Raw genomic sequence first — 19199 nt, forward strand, 5'->3', positions numbered from 1 at the left:
CATTCATAGAAACTCACAAACCTGATTTTGTTCCCTGGAGTAGCAGTTGAGCCTGGATGTTCTCGATGTTGCAGGGGTGAACAGCCTTTTTCAGTCACTCAGTGCCAACCCGTTGACCGCCACCACCCTTACCCATCTGGACCTCTCAGGGAACATCCTTCGCGGAGATGACCTCTCGGTAGGTTTTCTTTTCCTTACTGCCTTCTTCAAAGAAGCTGGACTTAATCAGCCTGGATTAATTTCTAAACAGGACTTTGTGACGTACTTTCCCACACCTCCCTCATCATGACCCCTTAAAATCGTTGACTTATGAGATGATGAAGTATTTTAGAGACTTCCTTCATTAAATGTAGTCTGTCACATAGATTTTTTTTCTTCCTCACTTAAGGTTGTTCAAGTTTAAATTCTTTTTGACAATACTTTTTCTGAAGGAATATTTTGTTTTCATTTCAAAACAGTATTGCACCTGTTAACTTTGCCTGATAAGAAAGATTGGAAACATAAAGTGAATTATTTCTTCATGGAATAGTATTGTAGGAAGACTGGTGGTTTTTTTTTTTTTTTTTTTTTTTTTTTTAAGTAGCTTGTGATTGAAAGGGGATATTGGGATTCACTTTAGCCCCATATTCCATGAATACAATAGAGAGAGGGGAGGGTTAGGAATCAGCTGGGGCCAGTCTTGAAGGTTTGAGGGTGAAGGCAAACAGTCTCCCTTCAGTTATAACAAGATTCTTCATGCAGCTGAATCAGTAATAAAAATGTTTGGCTTACTGATAGAGTGAGTTAGGTATGATCTCATCACCACATGGGATGAATGGTCCCCTCTGGTCACCAGGGTAGAATTTAGAAGAAATACTCCCTTACCAGCAGGGCCTACAGCACATGAATTCCTTCAAAAGACTGTCATTTACATTCTGTTGCTTCATGGGACTGAAAAACTCACTGAAATTTATTCTCATTTCTCTTCTGGTTTTACTTCCCTTGTAAGACAGGGAATGTTGCCACAGCCCTTACACTTGAACTCGTTTACATAATACTTGCTTCCTGCTGTGCCATGACTTTTTCAATGCGTTGTCCAATGGTGGCTGTCATCTTCACTGATGACTCATAAATCTGCTCCTTCCCAATATGAAACAAGGAGTCTGATGGGAAACCACCAAAACGTTACAGTGACAGAATAGGGAGAAGGATATAAGAGCCTGAAGATTTAATTATAAGGCCACTGAAAGAGGGGCCTTAAAGGTACCCAAGACAGCAAAGTAGCCGGCCAGGAGTCTTGTCCCAGCTTGTCCCTGGGGAAGGGGGAAGGGGAATGATAAGGCCAGGCTTCCAGCCCCGGACAGGCTGAGGTTCCAGGAGTCCTTCAGCAGGTGCAGGGAGGGGTGTACTCAGCCCCGTGCCTTTTGGGAGAGAAGCCTAGCAGGGCCCGCTGGAGAAGTGTTGGCTGTAGGGTCTGGTCACTGCCCAAGGGTGATTAGAGCGCCCCCTGCTGGTGGCCAGAATAAAATCACAGTGCCAGGCAAAGACAGAATCCGATTTTCATTAAGTGAGAACAAAATTATTTTTCTGAATCAGAACTTTTCAGAATATAGTACGTTCTGTGTGTCTAGTTATTCTGAAGTGTTTCCAGACTCATCTTTAACTCTTTTGAATTCCTGGCTGAAGAGGAGCTTTCTCAAACATCTATAGCAAAGCTGCTACACTTAGGTGTCTTTGCTAAGGACTAGAACATCTCAGCGTAAGCTGGTTTGTTTTTGCAAGTATCTCATGGCATCCAGTGAAGCAGAGCAGAATTTAGCTATTTGCCCTGTGCCAGGAGCTTGGACTTAGTTTGTTACTGGTGGATGCTGGCAGCTGCTACTCACACAGGACAATTTAAGAACAACAGAGTTATTAATTTTATTGTTTTGATAGCTTGCAGGGGCATGAGGGGTAGTTGAGGCATTGAGAACCCCTGGAAACAAGTGTCTTACTATAAGTGAGATGTAAAAAAATCTAGGAGTGGGGAGGGTATAGCTCAGTGGTAGAGTGTGTGTTTAGCATGCATGAGGTCCTGGGTTCAACCCCTAGTACCTCCATTAAAAAAACACATAAGTAAATAAATAAAATAAACCTAATTAACACCCCCCCAAAAAAAGAACCTGAACAAAACCAAACCCTAGTAGTATTGCCTTTCTTGTTAGATTTTGAAAGTAGGCTTGAAAAATGATCTTGTTGCACTGAAGAGAATATAGCCTGAGACCACCATCCTGTGGTTCAAATTCATATTAGTGGCTCCTTGAGCAGTTTCAGAAGTGATTGGCATTTTGATAGGGTGACTGCAATTCAGGTAGGATTTCAGTCTTAGCAGTTAAAATTAATTAGCACTGTCCCAAAACTGTATAATGAAAATGGAGCTAATCAGGAAAACCAAGTCATATGTTAACAAAAAGGGGATCTAATAGCCAAGACTCCATTTGGCCTCTTTTTAACTTAAACAAAATTTAAAATAATCTTTGGAGTTTTGCTCTCAGGGAAGGGAATGGAATGACAGGAAATTCTGCTAATCCCCTTGGGAAGAGCAGAGAATGATCCTGGGAGGATATAGGCAACTTTATTTTAAAATATTAACTGCATCGTGTGCACACACAGGCGCGTGTGTGCATGTGTGTTTCTGGATCCTAATATGTTTGGTTTTTGTTTTTTATTTCAAGTCCATGTACAGTTTTTTGGCCCAGCCAAATGCCATTGCTCACCTGGATTTATCTAATACAGAATGTTCCCTGGACATGGTAATATTTTTTTTGTATTGCTTTGGGGGGTGGTCTCGGAACAGCTATTTAGATGGCAAACAAGGGACTTTCTCTCCCATAAAATTTTCCCTTAGTCCTAGAAATATTTGAAAATAAGAGTGCCTCGTTTCTTTCTCAGGTCTGTCGAGCCCTCCTCCGTGGATGCCTTCAGTACTTAGCTGTGCTCAATCTCTCCAGAACTGTCTTTTCTCACCGGTATGCATCCATTCTGGCTCTCGTCTCGGAGTATCTTTCTCTCAGAGAAATTTGTAGTGAGATGAAAACAGGGCGATAAAGGGTGAACGTTGTGCATGAAAGAAGGAGATGGTGTTAAACCGTTATCTATGAATATTAGGTCTTGAAAGTTCAAGTTTTTGTTATATCTTTTTTCATTGCAGGTCATTGTTCACATCAGTAACTCCAGCCTACCTGTATGAATTATATAGTAATGTGCTATTCCTCCTACGTGGACAGGCATTCTCTTAATATCTTTAAAACCCTTCTAGAGGGGTCTATAGGTGTTTCTCAGTAAAGCCCTTTGAAGTAAGTATCAACTGTCTCCGGGAAACAGAGTAGCAGTCATCCCAAAGCTGATGCGTTTTAATTTGTGGAAGTGGAGGACCAGCCTAAGTACCTCACTCCTCCCTTCCTGACTTAGAATTGTTTGTGAAGTCAGGCAGTAGATTAGAAGCAACAAGTATTCACACACACGCAGCAACTTAGAATGGGAGAATGCAGAAGAATTATGAGAAGGACGTGGGTTGTGTAAGTGTGGAGTTCTGGGACCATCTAATGCTCAACCCTTAGCATTCGTAATTATTACTGCAAGTCGTAAACGATGTTTTAGTCATTATATGCTCTTTAATAACATGGAGGATTGTTTAATACTATAAACATCTCCTTTTTTTAATTGGTTAACTTTTTAAAAGCTTTACATATTCAGAGAGTAAGAGTCACTTGTTTGGAAAACTCAGATTTCAGCAGCTTTATTCTACAATTATGCCTCATAAATGAGTTATTCTATATTTTAAAGTACTCGTGATCCATTACTTCAACAGTGATGTAAATCTTTACAGTAGCAAAAATATGCTACAGATACCTCAATAGGATATGACCGGAGAGTGCCTAATGTAGGAGATACAGTGGTGGGAGAAATTGAGTGTTTTCTAAGATACGTTATTTTGAAGGCCTTAGAGGGTATTAAGTTGACCACCAGTCAGTTCATGTACTGGAAGGTAGCTTATGAAGCCATGCTTTGGTGGAGCTGGAATTGACTAAGGAACTGGGTTAGAAATGATATCATAGACTATGTGGATTTTTATCTCATTAGCTCTTTTGAGTTCGTAATACTGTGAATTCTGTTATGACCGATCTTCAGTTGAGCTATTAAACTTATGGAGCAGAATTGTGCTAACAAATTGCCTTGTCTTCCAAATGAAAGATTGTGATTAAATTGTTCAATACCCAGGACCTTACCTAGATATAATCATAGAAAGCCCTTGGTAATTAAGTCAAAACTGCTACATTTACACTGAGCTGTGGATTGTTAGCCAGGCTATTCATACTTTTGTTCACAGATCATTTCTAAGTGTAGCAGTTAGGAGAGGTCAGGTTGTTCCAGTAACAAATGATCCCTCCAACTCACCACCCTCTCCATAGCTTCTAGCAACAAGATTTTGTGACATGTCGCTTATGGGCTGGCCACATCAACTTCACTCTGGGAGGCAGAGCAATCTCTAGAATGTTGACAGTCGCATAGCAGAGGAGAACGAATCAGGGTAGCGCACATGCTGGTAGGTCAGACTTCTCTCTGAAAGTCACGAACATCGTTTCTACTCACAGCCTGTTGGCTAAATGGACTTGTGTGGCCAGGCCTGCTGTTGGTGAGATGAAGTATCACCCTCCCTCGGAAAGGGGCGGTGAATTACCGGGGAACATTGGAACGCTGGGCACCAAGACAAAGTAGCAGGAAGAAAACTATATTCAAAGAATAATTTAACCACATTTGCTCATCAGAAAATGAACAGGCGGATACAAGCAGATATCATTCTACTATATGGAACCAGGGTTGTTTGAAACATCTAATATATATTCTACCAGAATTCTCTTTCCTCTTAAATTTGTTTTTCATCCTCTCAAATAGAGATTCTGGTTGCTGAGCTGTTTCTTCTCAAATAGGCTGAAGTTGTCTCATTTTAAAAATACTGACAGGTTGCCTAGACCTCTGTATGTAAAATATTGTTGAATATTCTGTGGGTGGGCTAGACGGCTTGGTTAGCCTCTGCCCTGAGATTCTGTGGCTCCCTCCACAGAATATGAATAACTGTATTAAATGAGTGTTTACTATACATCAGGCTAAGTACTTTAATTACTCAGTCCTCCCAACAGTTCTGCCAGTTAGAACAAAACAAACAAAGCATTCATATTCTAATTTTGACCCTGGAATCTTGTTTTCCTTAAACCCCCATAGAGTGGTGCTGACTCTGCCTTCTTGTAGAGTTGTGTGATTTGATCCACTTACTTCCCACTGCAGTAGCAAAGGACATATTTGGAGGTTATAGCCATTTCCTTTTGAAGTTTTGTCTGCATTCTAATATTTGGCCTGAAATAATTAGATGTGTGCTTTGGATACAAGAGCCGAACAGGATATTTGTCATCCAGATTTCATACCAGTCAGACTTGACAGCAGGTCACAATCTTGTTGCATCTGAGACATGCTACATCTAGAAATATTGCCCAGTGCAGAAGGCCACCTTCAGCAATCCAATGCCACCCAGCGGGATGGCTCTTTAAATTGGTAAGAAAGGTATATTGTCTTTAATTTCTTATTTCTTAAAAATCTGCACATGGAGTTTCCTAAAGATCAGGAGGTAGAAAGCAAATTTCTTGACTACAAGAATAGGAATAAAATGTTTAAAGGACTTAATGAGATTTCTTAACTTCTCTTACATCATTCCTTCAAGTATATTGAATTTATTTATTTAACTCAGACATCTTCTTTTTACCTGTAAATTTCTGCTGAAGATATAACCGATTGATGGATTATTTCACAGTGTCTGAATAAGCAATGAATGATTTTGCCAGTTTGGAAGTGGGATGCTGAGATGGAGGTTTAACTGCCAGGATGACTCTCCTGTTTTTATTTTTCAGGAAAGGAAAAGAAGTACCCCCATCTTTCAAGCAGTTTTTTAGTAGTTCTCTGGCTCTGATGCACATCAACCTTTCAGGCACAAAACTGTCTCCCGAGCCCTTAAAGTGAGTGGTTAATTCGTTTTCTCCAGTGCTTTTAAAGTTCAGTTTGTTATTATGAATGTGCTTTGGGGAAGGGGAAGAGGCATACAATTCTAAAACAGACAAGGCAGATGAAAATGCCTTTTTACTTTGGGGCACAAAAAGAAATCAGATTCTTTTTGAGTACATTGTGCACTATTGATATTATTGCATCTTCTATGAAAAAAAAAATCTTTCTTGGTTCGTGACCTTGGCAGTGCTCATTGATCTATAAAAGTTGTGCTCCCAGGTACCATTGCCTTTCTATTGACCTCTGTTTAGTTCTTTTTGGGTATGAACTTGTGTGTGTGTTTTAAAGTCTATTAGTTCTAAATATTTCTACTAGCAGTGTTAATCAAACTCTGTACACACGTGTGTGCACTAGAACCATTTTTTTCGGTGCTTTGGTTTCTAAATTACCTAGATATCTATCTGTTTGGTATTTTTACTTGGCAGCCAACTTATGTTGCAGGTTAAGATCCCCAGTGTAGGTGTAGTGGTGAGGTTGAGCTTTTAATTTTTTTAAATTAAAAAAAAATTTTGGGAGGGGATTAGGTTTATTGATTGATTATACTAGGGGATGAACCCAGGACCTCATGCATGCTAAGCACATGCTCTACCACTGAGCTATGTCTTCCCCCACAAAGTTGAACTTAGAATAATTTGTTATCCTGGAATTTCTGTTCACCATTGTCAGAGGTAATCAAAAGGGCTATAGAATCTAATTCTCTCTGAGTCAAAAGAACTCATTTTCAAGTAGTTATGAATATGTACATTGTCAGGTATGTTCAAATGTATGCAGATTTCTCTTTCCCCAGCTGACATTAAATGTAAATCAGCTTTAATTTTTCCCTTGTAATTTGTATGAAATGTTAAAATCAATGTCTGCTATTCGTTTTACTGGAGAATTAATCATCTAATTTGTAAATTGCCTTTTCTTTTTTCTTTTTGAGAGGTGTGACATTCTTGATTACAGTATTCCACGAAGTACCATATCACTAAAACCATCGATACCTTTAAGAATATGGATTCAGCTAAGTGCTAAAAACGAACAAACAAAAAAACTTGATGTTATAACAAGCCTTTTAAAAAACAACAACATTGAATCTGTATATTAGAGATCTCTAAATGTAACAGCTGCACATAGTTTGTATGGATATTAATAAAGCTATCAGAATCAGTATTCTGAAGGGGATCCGTTATAATTTAACCACACTCATTTACTTATTCATTCATTCAGCTGGTACTCATTGAGCATTTACAATGGGCTGGATACCAGGAGTGCAGTGGGAAAGCAAAACCAGACTTGATCTTTGCCCTCATAGTGTATCAGCGGTAGATTAGAATATTCAAAGTAGTTTTAGCGATAGGTACGTGGTATTCTAAGACTTTGAATACTGTGGATTCCTGTAAAATACAGTGTAGTTCCTCATTCATTTAGTGCAGTTGATTTTATAGAGTAATGCTCACCACAACGTTGGATTTACTGTACTTTATTATAGATACAGACTTGTAAATATGTATACTTAAAAGTTATTTTGTTGGTGTTAAATCTTGTGACCTGTTGTTATTTATGTGACTGTTCAGTAATGTTAAATCAGTACAGGCAGCCCTCAGAGTTTCCCAGTTTGGTTCCAGACCACTACAATAAAGTGAATATTGTAATAAAGCAAGTCACACAAAATTTTTGGTTTCCCGGTGCATATAAAAGTTAGGTATACACTATACTGTAGTTTATTAAGTGTGCAATAGCATTATGTCCAGAAAAATGTATATATCTTAAATGAAAAACACTTTATTGCTAAAAAAAAAAAAAAAGTTAACCATCAGCTGAGCCTTCAGCAAGTCATGATGTTTTTTGCTGGTGGAGGGTTTGAAATATTGTGAGAATTACCCACATATGACTTGGAGACATGAAGTGAGCAAATGCTGTTGAAAAAATGGCATCAAAAGACTTGCTCGTTGATACATATATGTTCATGAATGACTGAAGCATCGTGCTGTACACCAGAAATTGACACAACATTGTAAACTGACTAGACTCAAAAAAAAAAACAACAGACTTGCTCAATCCAGGAAGGCCACAAACCTTCAATTTGTTAAAAAAAAAAAAAAAAGCAGTATCTGGGAAGTGTAGTAAGAAGAGGTATGCATATAGTCTCTTCAGGTCTGTGGTTACTCAGTAAAAATTTTAATGTGAGGGAAAAAGCTTTGTGGCTGTTACTGTTTTTCTGTAAACAGTGTTCCATATGTGCATTTAATGTGATTCCGTAATGTGAAAAGATATAACAAACAGAGGTGCTTGGGTTTACCTGTGAGGGGGTGAGGGCTGGATGGGACTGGAAAGCGCTGCCCTGAGTGAGATGCAGAACCGGGTGCTAACGCACAAACCGTCACCCGCAGTGTTGACAACAGCAGCGGGGAGGTATCATTGTCCCTATTTTATGGCTGAGGAAATGGAAGCTCAAAGATAAGTAATTTGTCAAAAGTCCCTGTCGCAGGTTGGATTTTCTGGGAAACCAACTCGGAGACGGAGCTTAGCACGTGGGACACTTATGAGGAAAGGCTCTTGGAATCCTGCCTCCGGAGTGGGAGGCAGGAGGACAGCAGGATAGGACAGAGGGGAAATTGAACTGGGGCCGTTACGGTGAAGGGGTCAGTGGACCCAATGGGAGCTTGGTAGCTGGAGTGGCCCTTCACAGAGCTGTCCTGAGTTGGGGGCGGGAGGCTGGGCCTTTGTACCCCTGTGTTGACCAGTCCTTGGATACAGGCTGCCCCTGAAAGCTGATGTGACCTTGGACGAGGCACTTTTCTTCAGCTGAGACAGTTCCAAAATGGGACTGATGGCTGCGGGGACTCTGGGAGGTGCACTGCAGCCTCCACCTCTGTCAGCAGGGGACACCGGCTCAGCCCTGTTCCTAAACCCACGTCACATCCCAATGCACCCAGAGGGCCAGAGGGAGACCCTCATTTTTAAAGAGTTGAGATCAGTAGCTGTAAGAGAATAAGCCAACGAAATGCAACTTCTTTTGAGAGTAACACTAAGTAGTTTACAGAAGTCCCCCACTTAATTTGGGTTCTTCAAAAGCAACACAAAGAACAGAATTGGTTATTTCAGAGTTGTGTTTTTCCTTGGAGGCTCTTTTCCATCTATTTTAAAGTAGTTCCAGGGGTTTTAATGAACATGGTGACACTGTTCCTTAGTGTTTCCTAAAATTTCCGGAACAGTGTTCTTGCGTGTCCCAAGGATGCTGCCTGCTCCAGCGTCACTCAGAGAGAGGCGCGAGCCCGCATTTACTGCTCATTCTTACTCTTTCACCTCCTCTTCCCTGTGCCCGCCTCCCTCCCTGCCACGTCGTCCCCTTCTCCCAGACCCCATAGCCCTGGCCAAGTATTTTAAATAAAGCTTTTAAAATGGAGGGGTGTGCTACTCCAAAATTAAAACTAGCATTGCATATCCAGAACTGGGGAAATGAAATGCAAATTCTTTTCTTAAGCAGTTTGGCCCTAATGATTGAGGGTCAGATTGCCAAGGCAGTTTACAGTAGTTTAAAAGAAACAACACACCTTGTGATAAAGTTTCCCTCCTGTGCCTTCGATGCTTTGTTGTTCTGTTTTGTTTTGTTTTACTAGGGGCAGTTCCTGTGGGTTATTTCTATTTCCTTGTCTCATGAGTCATTACCTCTTAATCACTGACCTTCTACAGTTAGGTATCTGAAAGGATGCCTATTTATTTCCTTGGCCTTAATCTACACATCAGAAAAGTAAAAAGAATTTTTCCTCTGTCTAAGTATTATAAAAATACAATGTTAAAATCTGTGGCTAAATCCTAGAAACTTAAAACTTACAAATCAAGGGACTTCTTTGGTACTGTCCTAACTGTCATTTTTTAGATGAGAGCTAGAGACCCAGAGAGAAAAGATGAAGTGCTTAAGCCCACCCCCACTCCGTGGTCAGTAAGAGAGTTAGGGACCTGGGGACTGGCCTTTTGGTTCTCAGTACCAAGAGCTTTCAGTGGCTCAATACTGCCCCCAAGAAAGAAAGGGTGAAAAGGCACTTTTTTAAGGGGAAGAGCAACGCTTTAATAAGTAATTGAACAGAGCCATGCACACAGGTGAGATATGCCCAACCTTTGGAACTGGATTAAAGGAAGGAAGAGAAACGCCCTTCCCTGCAGCCTCCTTGCTGACAGGGGTGCGGTTTGTAGTAGAAGCAGCCACGCTCTTGTGCTCTGCCCAGCTCAGGAGTTCTCTCTCCGTGGATGAGGCCAGAGACTCACTGGAAGAGGAGAATCTCCGAGACTTTGGCATGAAATAATCCCCTACCTTCCCACCTCCCCCTTACCCTGGGAGGTTTTTGGAGAATGCCGGGCAGAGGTGCTTTTCCTGGGAATGTTGAGAACAAGTCATCCCACCCCCAGGTGACAGGTGTCTTCCTTCCGCTCTCTTGTATTTACGATTGTCTGCCTTGTATTACGGTTATTTGCACAAATCCTCTCATGCTCTCCTCACAGCACCTAGTTGAGGGTCTTTGGTCCTTTTGGTGGAATGTAATGGATGTGGGTACACCTGTGAAATTTTTGTTTCAAGCCTCTTCAGTGATGTTGAACTTCATAGAACTGACTTGTGAAAGTGAAATTGATTCATATTCTTAGAGATGAGATCCGTCTGAGTAGCCCAGTCTCCTCGATATGCAGATAAGAAAATTCCTTTGCAGAGCAGTGATGGGGTTGATCCTGGGACCAGCCAGTAATTGGATAGACAGGCGGGATCCTGCCCTTAAACTCCAGACTTGAGTCTCATCTCCCGTGTTGTTACACCCTCACCCATCCCACTGCTGTCAGTCCTGTAATAAACTCGTCTAGATATAATTTCCCATCCTGGAATCTTCTGGAGCCTGCCTTCCTCAGTTACATATTCAGTAGAGAAAACTAGCTTTACTTTGCTACTCAAATAACAATTGCCTAATAATGTTCTAAACATTATTAAAGGTGTTCTCAAGCAGATGCAGGTGGGAATTTAACTGTAATGAACACAGTTTAATTTCAGTGTGCAGTTAGGGACCCTGTTGGCTTATTTGCATAGGAATAGCAATCCTGTCGGGTTTTACATCTGTGATGGACCTGCTCTGTGCCAAACAGAAGAATGTTGCCATGTCATTTTTGTCACCACTGTTGGTCGGCAGAAATGCAGTTGGCATGTTAAGAAGTGAGATGGTTCTTGACCTATGATTTAGAAAAGGCGTCCCTCTTTGTCTGGGCTTTATCCGGTGTACTTAGAAATTTTCAGTGCAACGTGTGAAATTTTTATCTAATGCATGTGTGTTTCCTCCCCTCAGAGCGCTGTTATTGGGCCTGGCTTGTAATCATAACTTGAAGGGGGTCTCTCTTGATCTCAGCGGCTGTGAGGTAAGAACACCTTTGGACTGTGATAGATAATAGCCTGAAAATTGCTTTGCCTTTTTCCTGGAAAAAGTGTGAACGTGTGATTCTAGAGGGTATAAATGAAGCAGAAAAACCTGCGTTGTAGACGTTTCTGATCTTCTGTATTTTGCAAGTTTTATCTAAAAGCAACCATGGAACACCATTCAGAAAGCACTCAGATGTGTTTTTAATGACCCTTTCCCCTCCTTCTTCGTTCCAGTGGCTTAAGTATTTTATGATGAAGCTTTGAGATTTAAAAAGTTTCAACTAGCTTTACGGTCAGGAAAAGCGTACCGTACAGCTTTCCTTGCAGGGGACAGATGTGTGTAACCTAGCTTGGATTTGGAGAGTGGGAAAGGGAATGTCTGGCTTGTCATTAATTTTACTTTTTAACACTTTGATTTAAAAAAGGAAAATCAAAATGTTTCTCTAAATTATGTCAACTCTAAACACTTTCTATCAAAGAACACGTAGAGAAGAACTGAGACTAAAGTCTTCTGCATTTTAGAGGGTACCTGAACTGTTTCACTGTCTTGAAACTTTAAGTTTGTGTGGAGATTAGTAAGAAGATACCCGGGTATCAACTATCCAGCCTGTTCAGAGCCTGACTTTACCCAACATGTCGAACTTGGTGTCTTTTCTCAGGACTGGGGGTGGAAGTCTCTTTATTCCTACTCCTGGGCCTTTATCCCCACTGTTCTCTTCCCAAAACACTCTTGACATGTCCCTCTTCTTCCCCAAGGCCTCCCTCTCTTTGAGGATCTAGTTCAAGTCTAGTCTCCTCCATACCTGCATCAGACTTCTAATGTTCGATCTGAGTTTGGCCATGACTAGCTGTCCAGTCCTGGATGAGTTAGTTGATTTCACTGCATCTCAATTTCTGCATTTGCAAAATGGAGGCAATGTTAGTGCCTCTCCCAGTGGGTTGTTTTGAGGTTTAAAAGAGCTCTTCTTTGAAATGTGCTGCTTAGAGTGTCTGGTACCTACAAAGGTTGTTCAAGTGTCTTACTTATGTATCTGTTGAATTTCTTCCTTGACTGCTTCAGCCCTTTGTGGTGGTGTTTTTTTCCAAATTGTCTAATACTTAATGATGGTGACATGCACTTGGACACTGAAGAACATAGTACTTTCTTGCACAGTTATTAAATTGGCTCCTGTATGCTTTCCCAGCTAGGTCATGACTTTCTGGAGGGTAGTATTTGTGTCTTACTTTGCTTTGTGTTTCCCATAGCTGCTAACAAAATGCCAAGAACCAAGCCAACACTAAGTATTGAAGAGTAATGCTTTACCTGTCTACAAATTCCAGAAACTGGCGAGTCTGAAACCATCCAATTTGGATTATTACTGTAGGATTTTAAAATTAATTTTGAGTCGAGGTGAACACCAACTGTGTGTGTATCATTAGTGTTTTTGTTTGGGGGCAGGGAGAGAAAACCCCTAAAAACCTAACCTGGCATTGTGAAATTCTCATGTGTTAATCTGTGCTCTTTTATTTATAAAGTCAGACTGTAAAATAGATACCAGTTCTGGTAATATGAATTAGCTATCTGTTTACTATCACTTTAGTTAAGGGCATGCCAATAATAAAAACTTTTTTATGAGGGAGGGAGTAAGAAGAATGGAGATGGAAAGAGTTATTCTATCAAAAAAAGCAAGTTGGTATAAACTTGATTGCTCTATTAGGTCAAATTACCGAATTAGCTGTGACCAATATGTTTTCCTATCCTGATTAAAGATCATGATTGCTAACAGTGGAACATTCATTCATTTAATTCTGTGATCAAAACTAGAATGGACAATGATCATCTGATTCCCACAGAGGTCTAAAGAAATTGAAATAATCCAGCTCACTAAGGGCAGAGTCATAATAAAAGCATGCTCTCCTGATTATTGTTAACACTGGTAGTTATTAGAATATTATGTGAATAGACATTTTCTTCTGAAATAAGTTGACAGGCACCATATGTCCGAAGAACACTGTTAGATTATTATACAACTTGTTCTTTAAACTCCTTTGTGAGCCTGTGGGGAATAACTTTCAAAAATAGTTATATTTAGTGAGCCATATAAAACTGACATTTTTATAAGTCAAAAATGGCAGACTGTTGGCAATTTTATGATTCCACAAATGGCTGCTAGACTTCTTCCTTTATAACTTTTTCTTATTAAGGCAGGAATCCAGATCTGATGGTGGGATTGGCCACTATTGTGATGATAATTCCAGCTTCATTTTAGCCTTTCCTTTATGAATTATAAAATGATGCCACTGAGATGGGGAACCCTTAAAACTACCATCTTAAAAAACCACATTCTTCCACCATCTTACAGCTTGAATCACAATCCTGGTGGCCACGTTTATAAAGTCACACATTATACGTGCTGCTCACGAAAATTAATGAAACACAAAATCATTTTTCTAAATTAAAGAGTCTTGTTACATTTTTTCCTCTTAAAGCTGGATGTCCAGATTTAACTAGGTTTCACTTTGCTTGTCTCCATGATACAGTAAACCTCTCTCCTATAAAGGTCCTTAGAGTTACAATATTATCTGTGTAGAATGCTTGGCACCTTGAGTATTAACTACAACTCTTTAAATCAGTACTTCAGAGTTTATATAATACTCTTGGAAAAAAAGCTTTCACTAACTTGGAAATTTAAAATTATACATGTGTGTATTTTTTTCTGTTCATTCTCTATTCAGCCACAGTAGACACAGTTTTCTCTGCTCTTAGCAGGCCAGTCAAAACCGTGGACGAACTCATCACTTAACCTTCTTTGATGGTCAGATAGATGCCCCCACTTATGGTGGTGGGGAATGAAACTTCACTCTGATGGCATTATCATCTTGGGAAGTCATTTCCTTGGGGTTGACTTACTCAAGATAAGGGGCTGACAGATCTGAAAGGAGTTAAATGTCTAACTGAGGTGTAATACTGGGGAGTGGGATGTGGGTACTGATGTGTTCAGTGCCCCCTACAGATGCCTCAAAATACAACAGTCTACCCAAATCATGGAAGCAAAGAATGGAGGTGAAATACCCTGAAATCTTTTTTCATATTTATAAATAGATCACTTACTTTATTATAAAATAGCTACTCTCCACTGATTAACTTTAAAATCAGGTTTATGTGGGTGTCATAGAAAGTAAAGGACCATCTTCTAAGTTTATTGGGAGGAGAGAGAAAGTAACCTTGAGGTGGGAATTAAAATTGTCTAGATAGGAAACTTAGAATAACTTTCAGCAAATTATTTTGTTTTTTTTACCATTTACTGGTTTCTTTACTATTCATGTTTACCTTTCCTGGTGAGTTATCTTTGTCGCATTTGGGGGCTATTTCTGTATTGCCCTGAAGGAGGCATTTCACATTCATCAATTTGAATGAAAGAGATTTACACTCCATGCTATGAAAAAAAAAAAGCATCGTGCAAATATTTATAAATTATGGAGTTGCTTTCCTACAACACAAACATCATTATTATTTAGAAACTTAAATCCGAAATTTGGGGCTGTAATCTTTTGATCTGTGAGGGCTCACCTAGTCAGGACTGAAATTTAACCTTATTTACAGATAACTTCTGTGCTTAGAGAAAACACTTAACCTGTTTCATATTAATTGTGATAACGTTTCATTTTCTTTCCCTTGGTCTTCTGGTACCAAAAAGGAGTAATCTTTTTTTCTTTGCAAAAAATTAGAAAATGACTCAAAGTAGTCAAGGGAGGCAAAAGAGTGTCATAGCGAAGGGCAGACACTTTGGAATCCAAAAGGCCCCCTTTGGAACCTGGCTCAGCCACTTGGCTTGTCAGGTGGTTTCCCTTCTTCCAGGCTTTGTCACCCATGGAATGGGGCTTATACTGTATCCACCGGGAACTGGTTCCAGCAGCTGCCATAGGCATCAAAATCTGCAGGTGCTCAGGTCCCTCATATTAGATGGCAGAGTTCAGTGAATCCAGATGTCCTTCCGTATCTGCGGGTTTCCCATCCACAGATTAAACCAACTGAGGATTGAAATTCTGCGGAGGGCGGACTGACAGTTTGCAGGGCTAGTATTTGACATGATGCTAAGCCTGGGGTACATGAACTGTTATCTGGGGAGGAACGGGGTTACCACAGAGGAGGCTTATTTTCAATGTCAGAAATCACAGCATGGGTCAGTATGGCTTTTCGAAAAATTTTTATTTAGAAGCCTTAAATTATTCTACCTTTACTAAACATTATTTTAAAAAAGTTTACCTTCAAAGCTATTTTAGATCTTTCAAGAAGACTTAGTCTCATCAATTTATAGGGACACCTGATTTTGGATACAGAGCAGTGTTGCCCCTCTGTGGCCAGACTTGCCTCTGAATGGCCTATGGCTGATCCTAATTCCCTCTCAAAGCATAAGGACTTGGTGTCTGTGCAGATGTTCAAAGAAGTGTGTGTGTTCCACTGCCCTCAAGGTTAGTTCTGGAAGCATTAGGAGACTGTTTTGTATAGTAGTAGTGATGTTGGTGTTCATGAGTGTTCTCCCCCTGAATCCCTCTGCCTGAAAGGAGCAAAGTATATGCATTCTGGCCTGGGTTTAGATCTTATTACTTCCTAGTCATCCTTCAAGAGAAGAAGAAATAAGTGCTGGCACCGAATTCTTCAAACTTAATCTCCTTCCGAGAGAGAGGAATTTCTCTGAGACTTCAGAGAAAATGCAAAGGCTAATTATAGCTGAGGATTCGTTGCATGTCTGGATGTGGGAGTTGGTTCTTTTAAAGAAAAATTTTCCTGCACGCGATTCCACATTCATTGCAAGGTGCTTTGATGATGGGTAGAAAAAAAAGAGCATCTGATACTAAAATTTGTAACGAGGAGGATCTCACAGCAAGGGACTGGTAACTTGTGAGGCAGTTCTACTTGATTTGATAGTCACTGAGCCAGCTTTGAGGGGAGAAGGCGGATTTGCTTGTGTGCGTTGTGAGTCATTGCTGCACCCCTCACTGTCCCTGTCCTGTCAGGCTGGGCATGGAATGCAAAATGGAAAACGCTGCAGTGCAAGATGGTTGTATAAAGCCATATAATAACCTGCAGCTATTTAGAAATGCAACCATCTCCATTCTCTTGGAAATGACTGTATATACAGTTGACCCTTGTACATCATGGGTTTGAACTGCATGGGTCGACTCATATATGGAGTTTTTTCACTAAATACCTACGTGGTACTACATGGTAGTTGGTTGAATCCCATGGGGAAGGAACCATGGTTACTAAGGGCAACTGTAAAGTTATACTCGGATTTTTGATTGTGTGAAGGCTGGATGCTCCTAACTCCCCCAACCCCTGAGTTGTTCAAGGGTCAATTTTGTGTGTGTGTGTGTGTGTGTGTGTGTGTATTTCTTAGGTTCTAAATTGCCTTATGGGATCAAACCTTGCTAGCAAGATGACATGTTGAACTGGATCTTCTCAAATCATTTTTTGTTCTTGGAGAAACCTCCGGTGTTCACAGTTTTATGTGAGAAAACTTCCCAGGATAGAAAATTATTTTTTATTAAAAATGGAACCCCTATAGAAGAAAAGTGATGAGTGGGGGAGGGTATAGCTCAGTGGTAGAGTGCATGCCTAGCATGCACAATGTCCTGGGTTCAAGCCCCAGAACCTCCATTAAAAATAAATTAAAAAACCTCAACCCCCCCAAAGATTAATTAAAAAATAAATGAATATAAAAAATTAACTGTTAAAAAAAGTGATGAATAGGGGAGTTGTTTTATATTTAAATCTGTAATATTTGCCACCTCTTTTTAAATGGCAAGTGTTCTTGGGGAAGGAAACTGAATTATTCAAAGTTTTCTACATTTTAGTTTTCCTTGCTTCTTGTCCATGAGGATAAATATGGGTATTTGGGTACTAGGTAGAACTATTCACTTAGAAGTATGAGTAACAGCTGAAGTGTTCTACCTTCCTTGAGTGAGAGGACACTTCTCTCTTGAAGGAAATGTTCTTTTATTTTTAACATTTCAAAAAGTATTCAGTGATTGAGTTACATTTACTCCTCTTTGATCTTGCTTTTAAATAATGCTAGTGTGTGAGATCCAAATGAGGGTTATTTGAAAACAAGTTTTACATGCATACATACAGACACAGCCTGTAATTATGCAAACTCATTTAGAAGGATTTTCATTTACAGTAATGGAAAAGCTTCTTACTGTTTTGGGAAAGCTTTCACTTTGGGGGAATTTTAGGCATCTAATAACCTGTGAATTCAATTGAATGTTCTTGGTAACTAAAGATAAGCTGTTTTTTTATTTAAGTTTTTGATTTTTATGTAGGGAATGTATTTTAGGTGAAGTGCTTTTTTACATGGTATGTGGTGGTGTGAGACTTCGCTCGTCTGTCCTTACTCTGCTTGCTGCTGATAACGTTTTTTGTTTTTTCTCCTTGTGCTTTCCTTAGCTTGGCCACTGTGTAAGTACTTCATGAATTACTATATTAGGAAATATTGATACTCTTTAGTATTGGAAAATGTTAGTGTTATGGGTTTATGCTACAAATGTCAGTCAGGAGTATTTGTAAAATAAACAGAATCGAGCACTGAAATCTCACCTTTATTTTCCATTTTCACAAGTGGAATAATTTTACCGTACACTATAAGAAGAAGTAGAGATTTTCTTGTAGAAATTTGGCTTCTCAACAGAGACATCACTGACAGCAAATAATGAAATTGTAAAGGCTTACGCACTTAACTTTTATCTCCTCACAGGCATAATTTTTTTCATGCTCTGAAAATGATTTATGTTTCTTTGAAGTGTTTGCCTAAATTATTTTTTGCTTTCACTTTGATAGACCCTACATATACATTCACTTCTTCACAACCTGGAGCAGTATTTCTCAAAACTATTCATGAGGAACCTGGTTGTCATTAGTTTTTTAATTTCCAATCTATCATAAACCAGTAGTTTGGCAAAAATGGAATAAAAATGAATTACTAGAAAGATTTAAAAAGATATAAAAAATACAAGCCCTCCATTTTTATTATTAGAGGCACCCAGCCTAAAATTATTCTTACTAAGGTTTCTGAAATATTTAGTCAATTTCTATACTTACTTAATCGCATTCAGTGACAAACTTGACAGACTACCCCCAGTCCGTGGTCCTCACATTGGGTAGTAGGGTGTGCTGACGACAGTCTAGAGGTGGTGGCGTAAGATGGGCTCAATGGGGCATTTGGGTAAGCTAGAGAGCACCCGAGAAAATAATGTGTCATGAAATGGACTTGCTCCCTCTTGGCCAGGGCTCCACACACAGGGTTAGCAGCCCTTCAGCTGTACAGTGGATTGGTCTTGGTTTCCCTGAAGAGTGTAGACCAGCCTCCTAGGGAGGTCTGCCTCTGTGTCTCACTGTCTGTGTTCAGAGCCCACAGTGACCTGCTGTTACCTTAAAAAATAGAAAAGGCTGAATTTAAACATCCGAGCTGAAATACTCGTGAATTAAGCGATCCCTAAGATCTGTGCAAAACTCTGCTTAACATACAAGCTGCCAGAGAAATTGGCAGGTTTTGGTCCAGAGTACCATAGAAATATTGCATCTAAAATAGTGAAATGAGAATTCTTGAAATTTTCACAGCTAAACCTGAACAAGTAGGAAGGAGCACCTTGTATTATAAATTTGGCATAGAAATTCATAGAAATGTTAGTTTTCTTAATAGTGTACCACATTCCTTGGTATGTACTGGGTTCCTAGTAAATGATCATTTCTTTTCTGTCATTATATAGT

The 19199-nt window shown here is 39.7% G+C and overlaps 1 protein-coding gene across 5 annotated transcripts in view; it reads left to right on the forward strand.

The window, feature by feature from the left end:
* Positions 1–19199, forward strand: part of CARMIL1 (capping protein regulator and myosin 1 linker 1) — a 280855-nt gene that overhangs the window by 168940 nt on the left and 92716 nt on the right. For all 5 annotated transcript variants that reach the window (XM_010974227.3, XM_010974228.3, XM_010974229.2 and 2 more), the window contains 5 exons: positions 75–178; positions 2694–2771; positions 2911–2987; positions 5922–6026; positions 11379–11448. In XM_010974227.3, coding sequence (XP_010972529.2) covers positions 75–178; positions 2694–2771; positions 2911–2987; positions 5922–6026; positions 11379–11448 — 434 coding nt within the window. The remainder of the gene's footprint in view (positions 1–74; positions 179–2693; positions 2772–2910; positions 2988–5921; positions 6027–11378; positions 11449–19199) is intronic.

The sequence above is a fragment of the Camelus bactrianus genome, chromosome 20 (genome assembly GCF_048773025.1).
Source record: "Camelus bactrianus isolate YW-2024 breed Bactrian camel chromosome 20, ASM4877302v1, whole genome shotgun sequence".
Taxonomy (NCBI): domain Eukaryota; kingdom Metazoa; phylum Chordata; class Mammalia; order Artiodactyla; family Camelidae; genus Camelus; species Camelus bactrianus.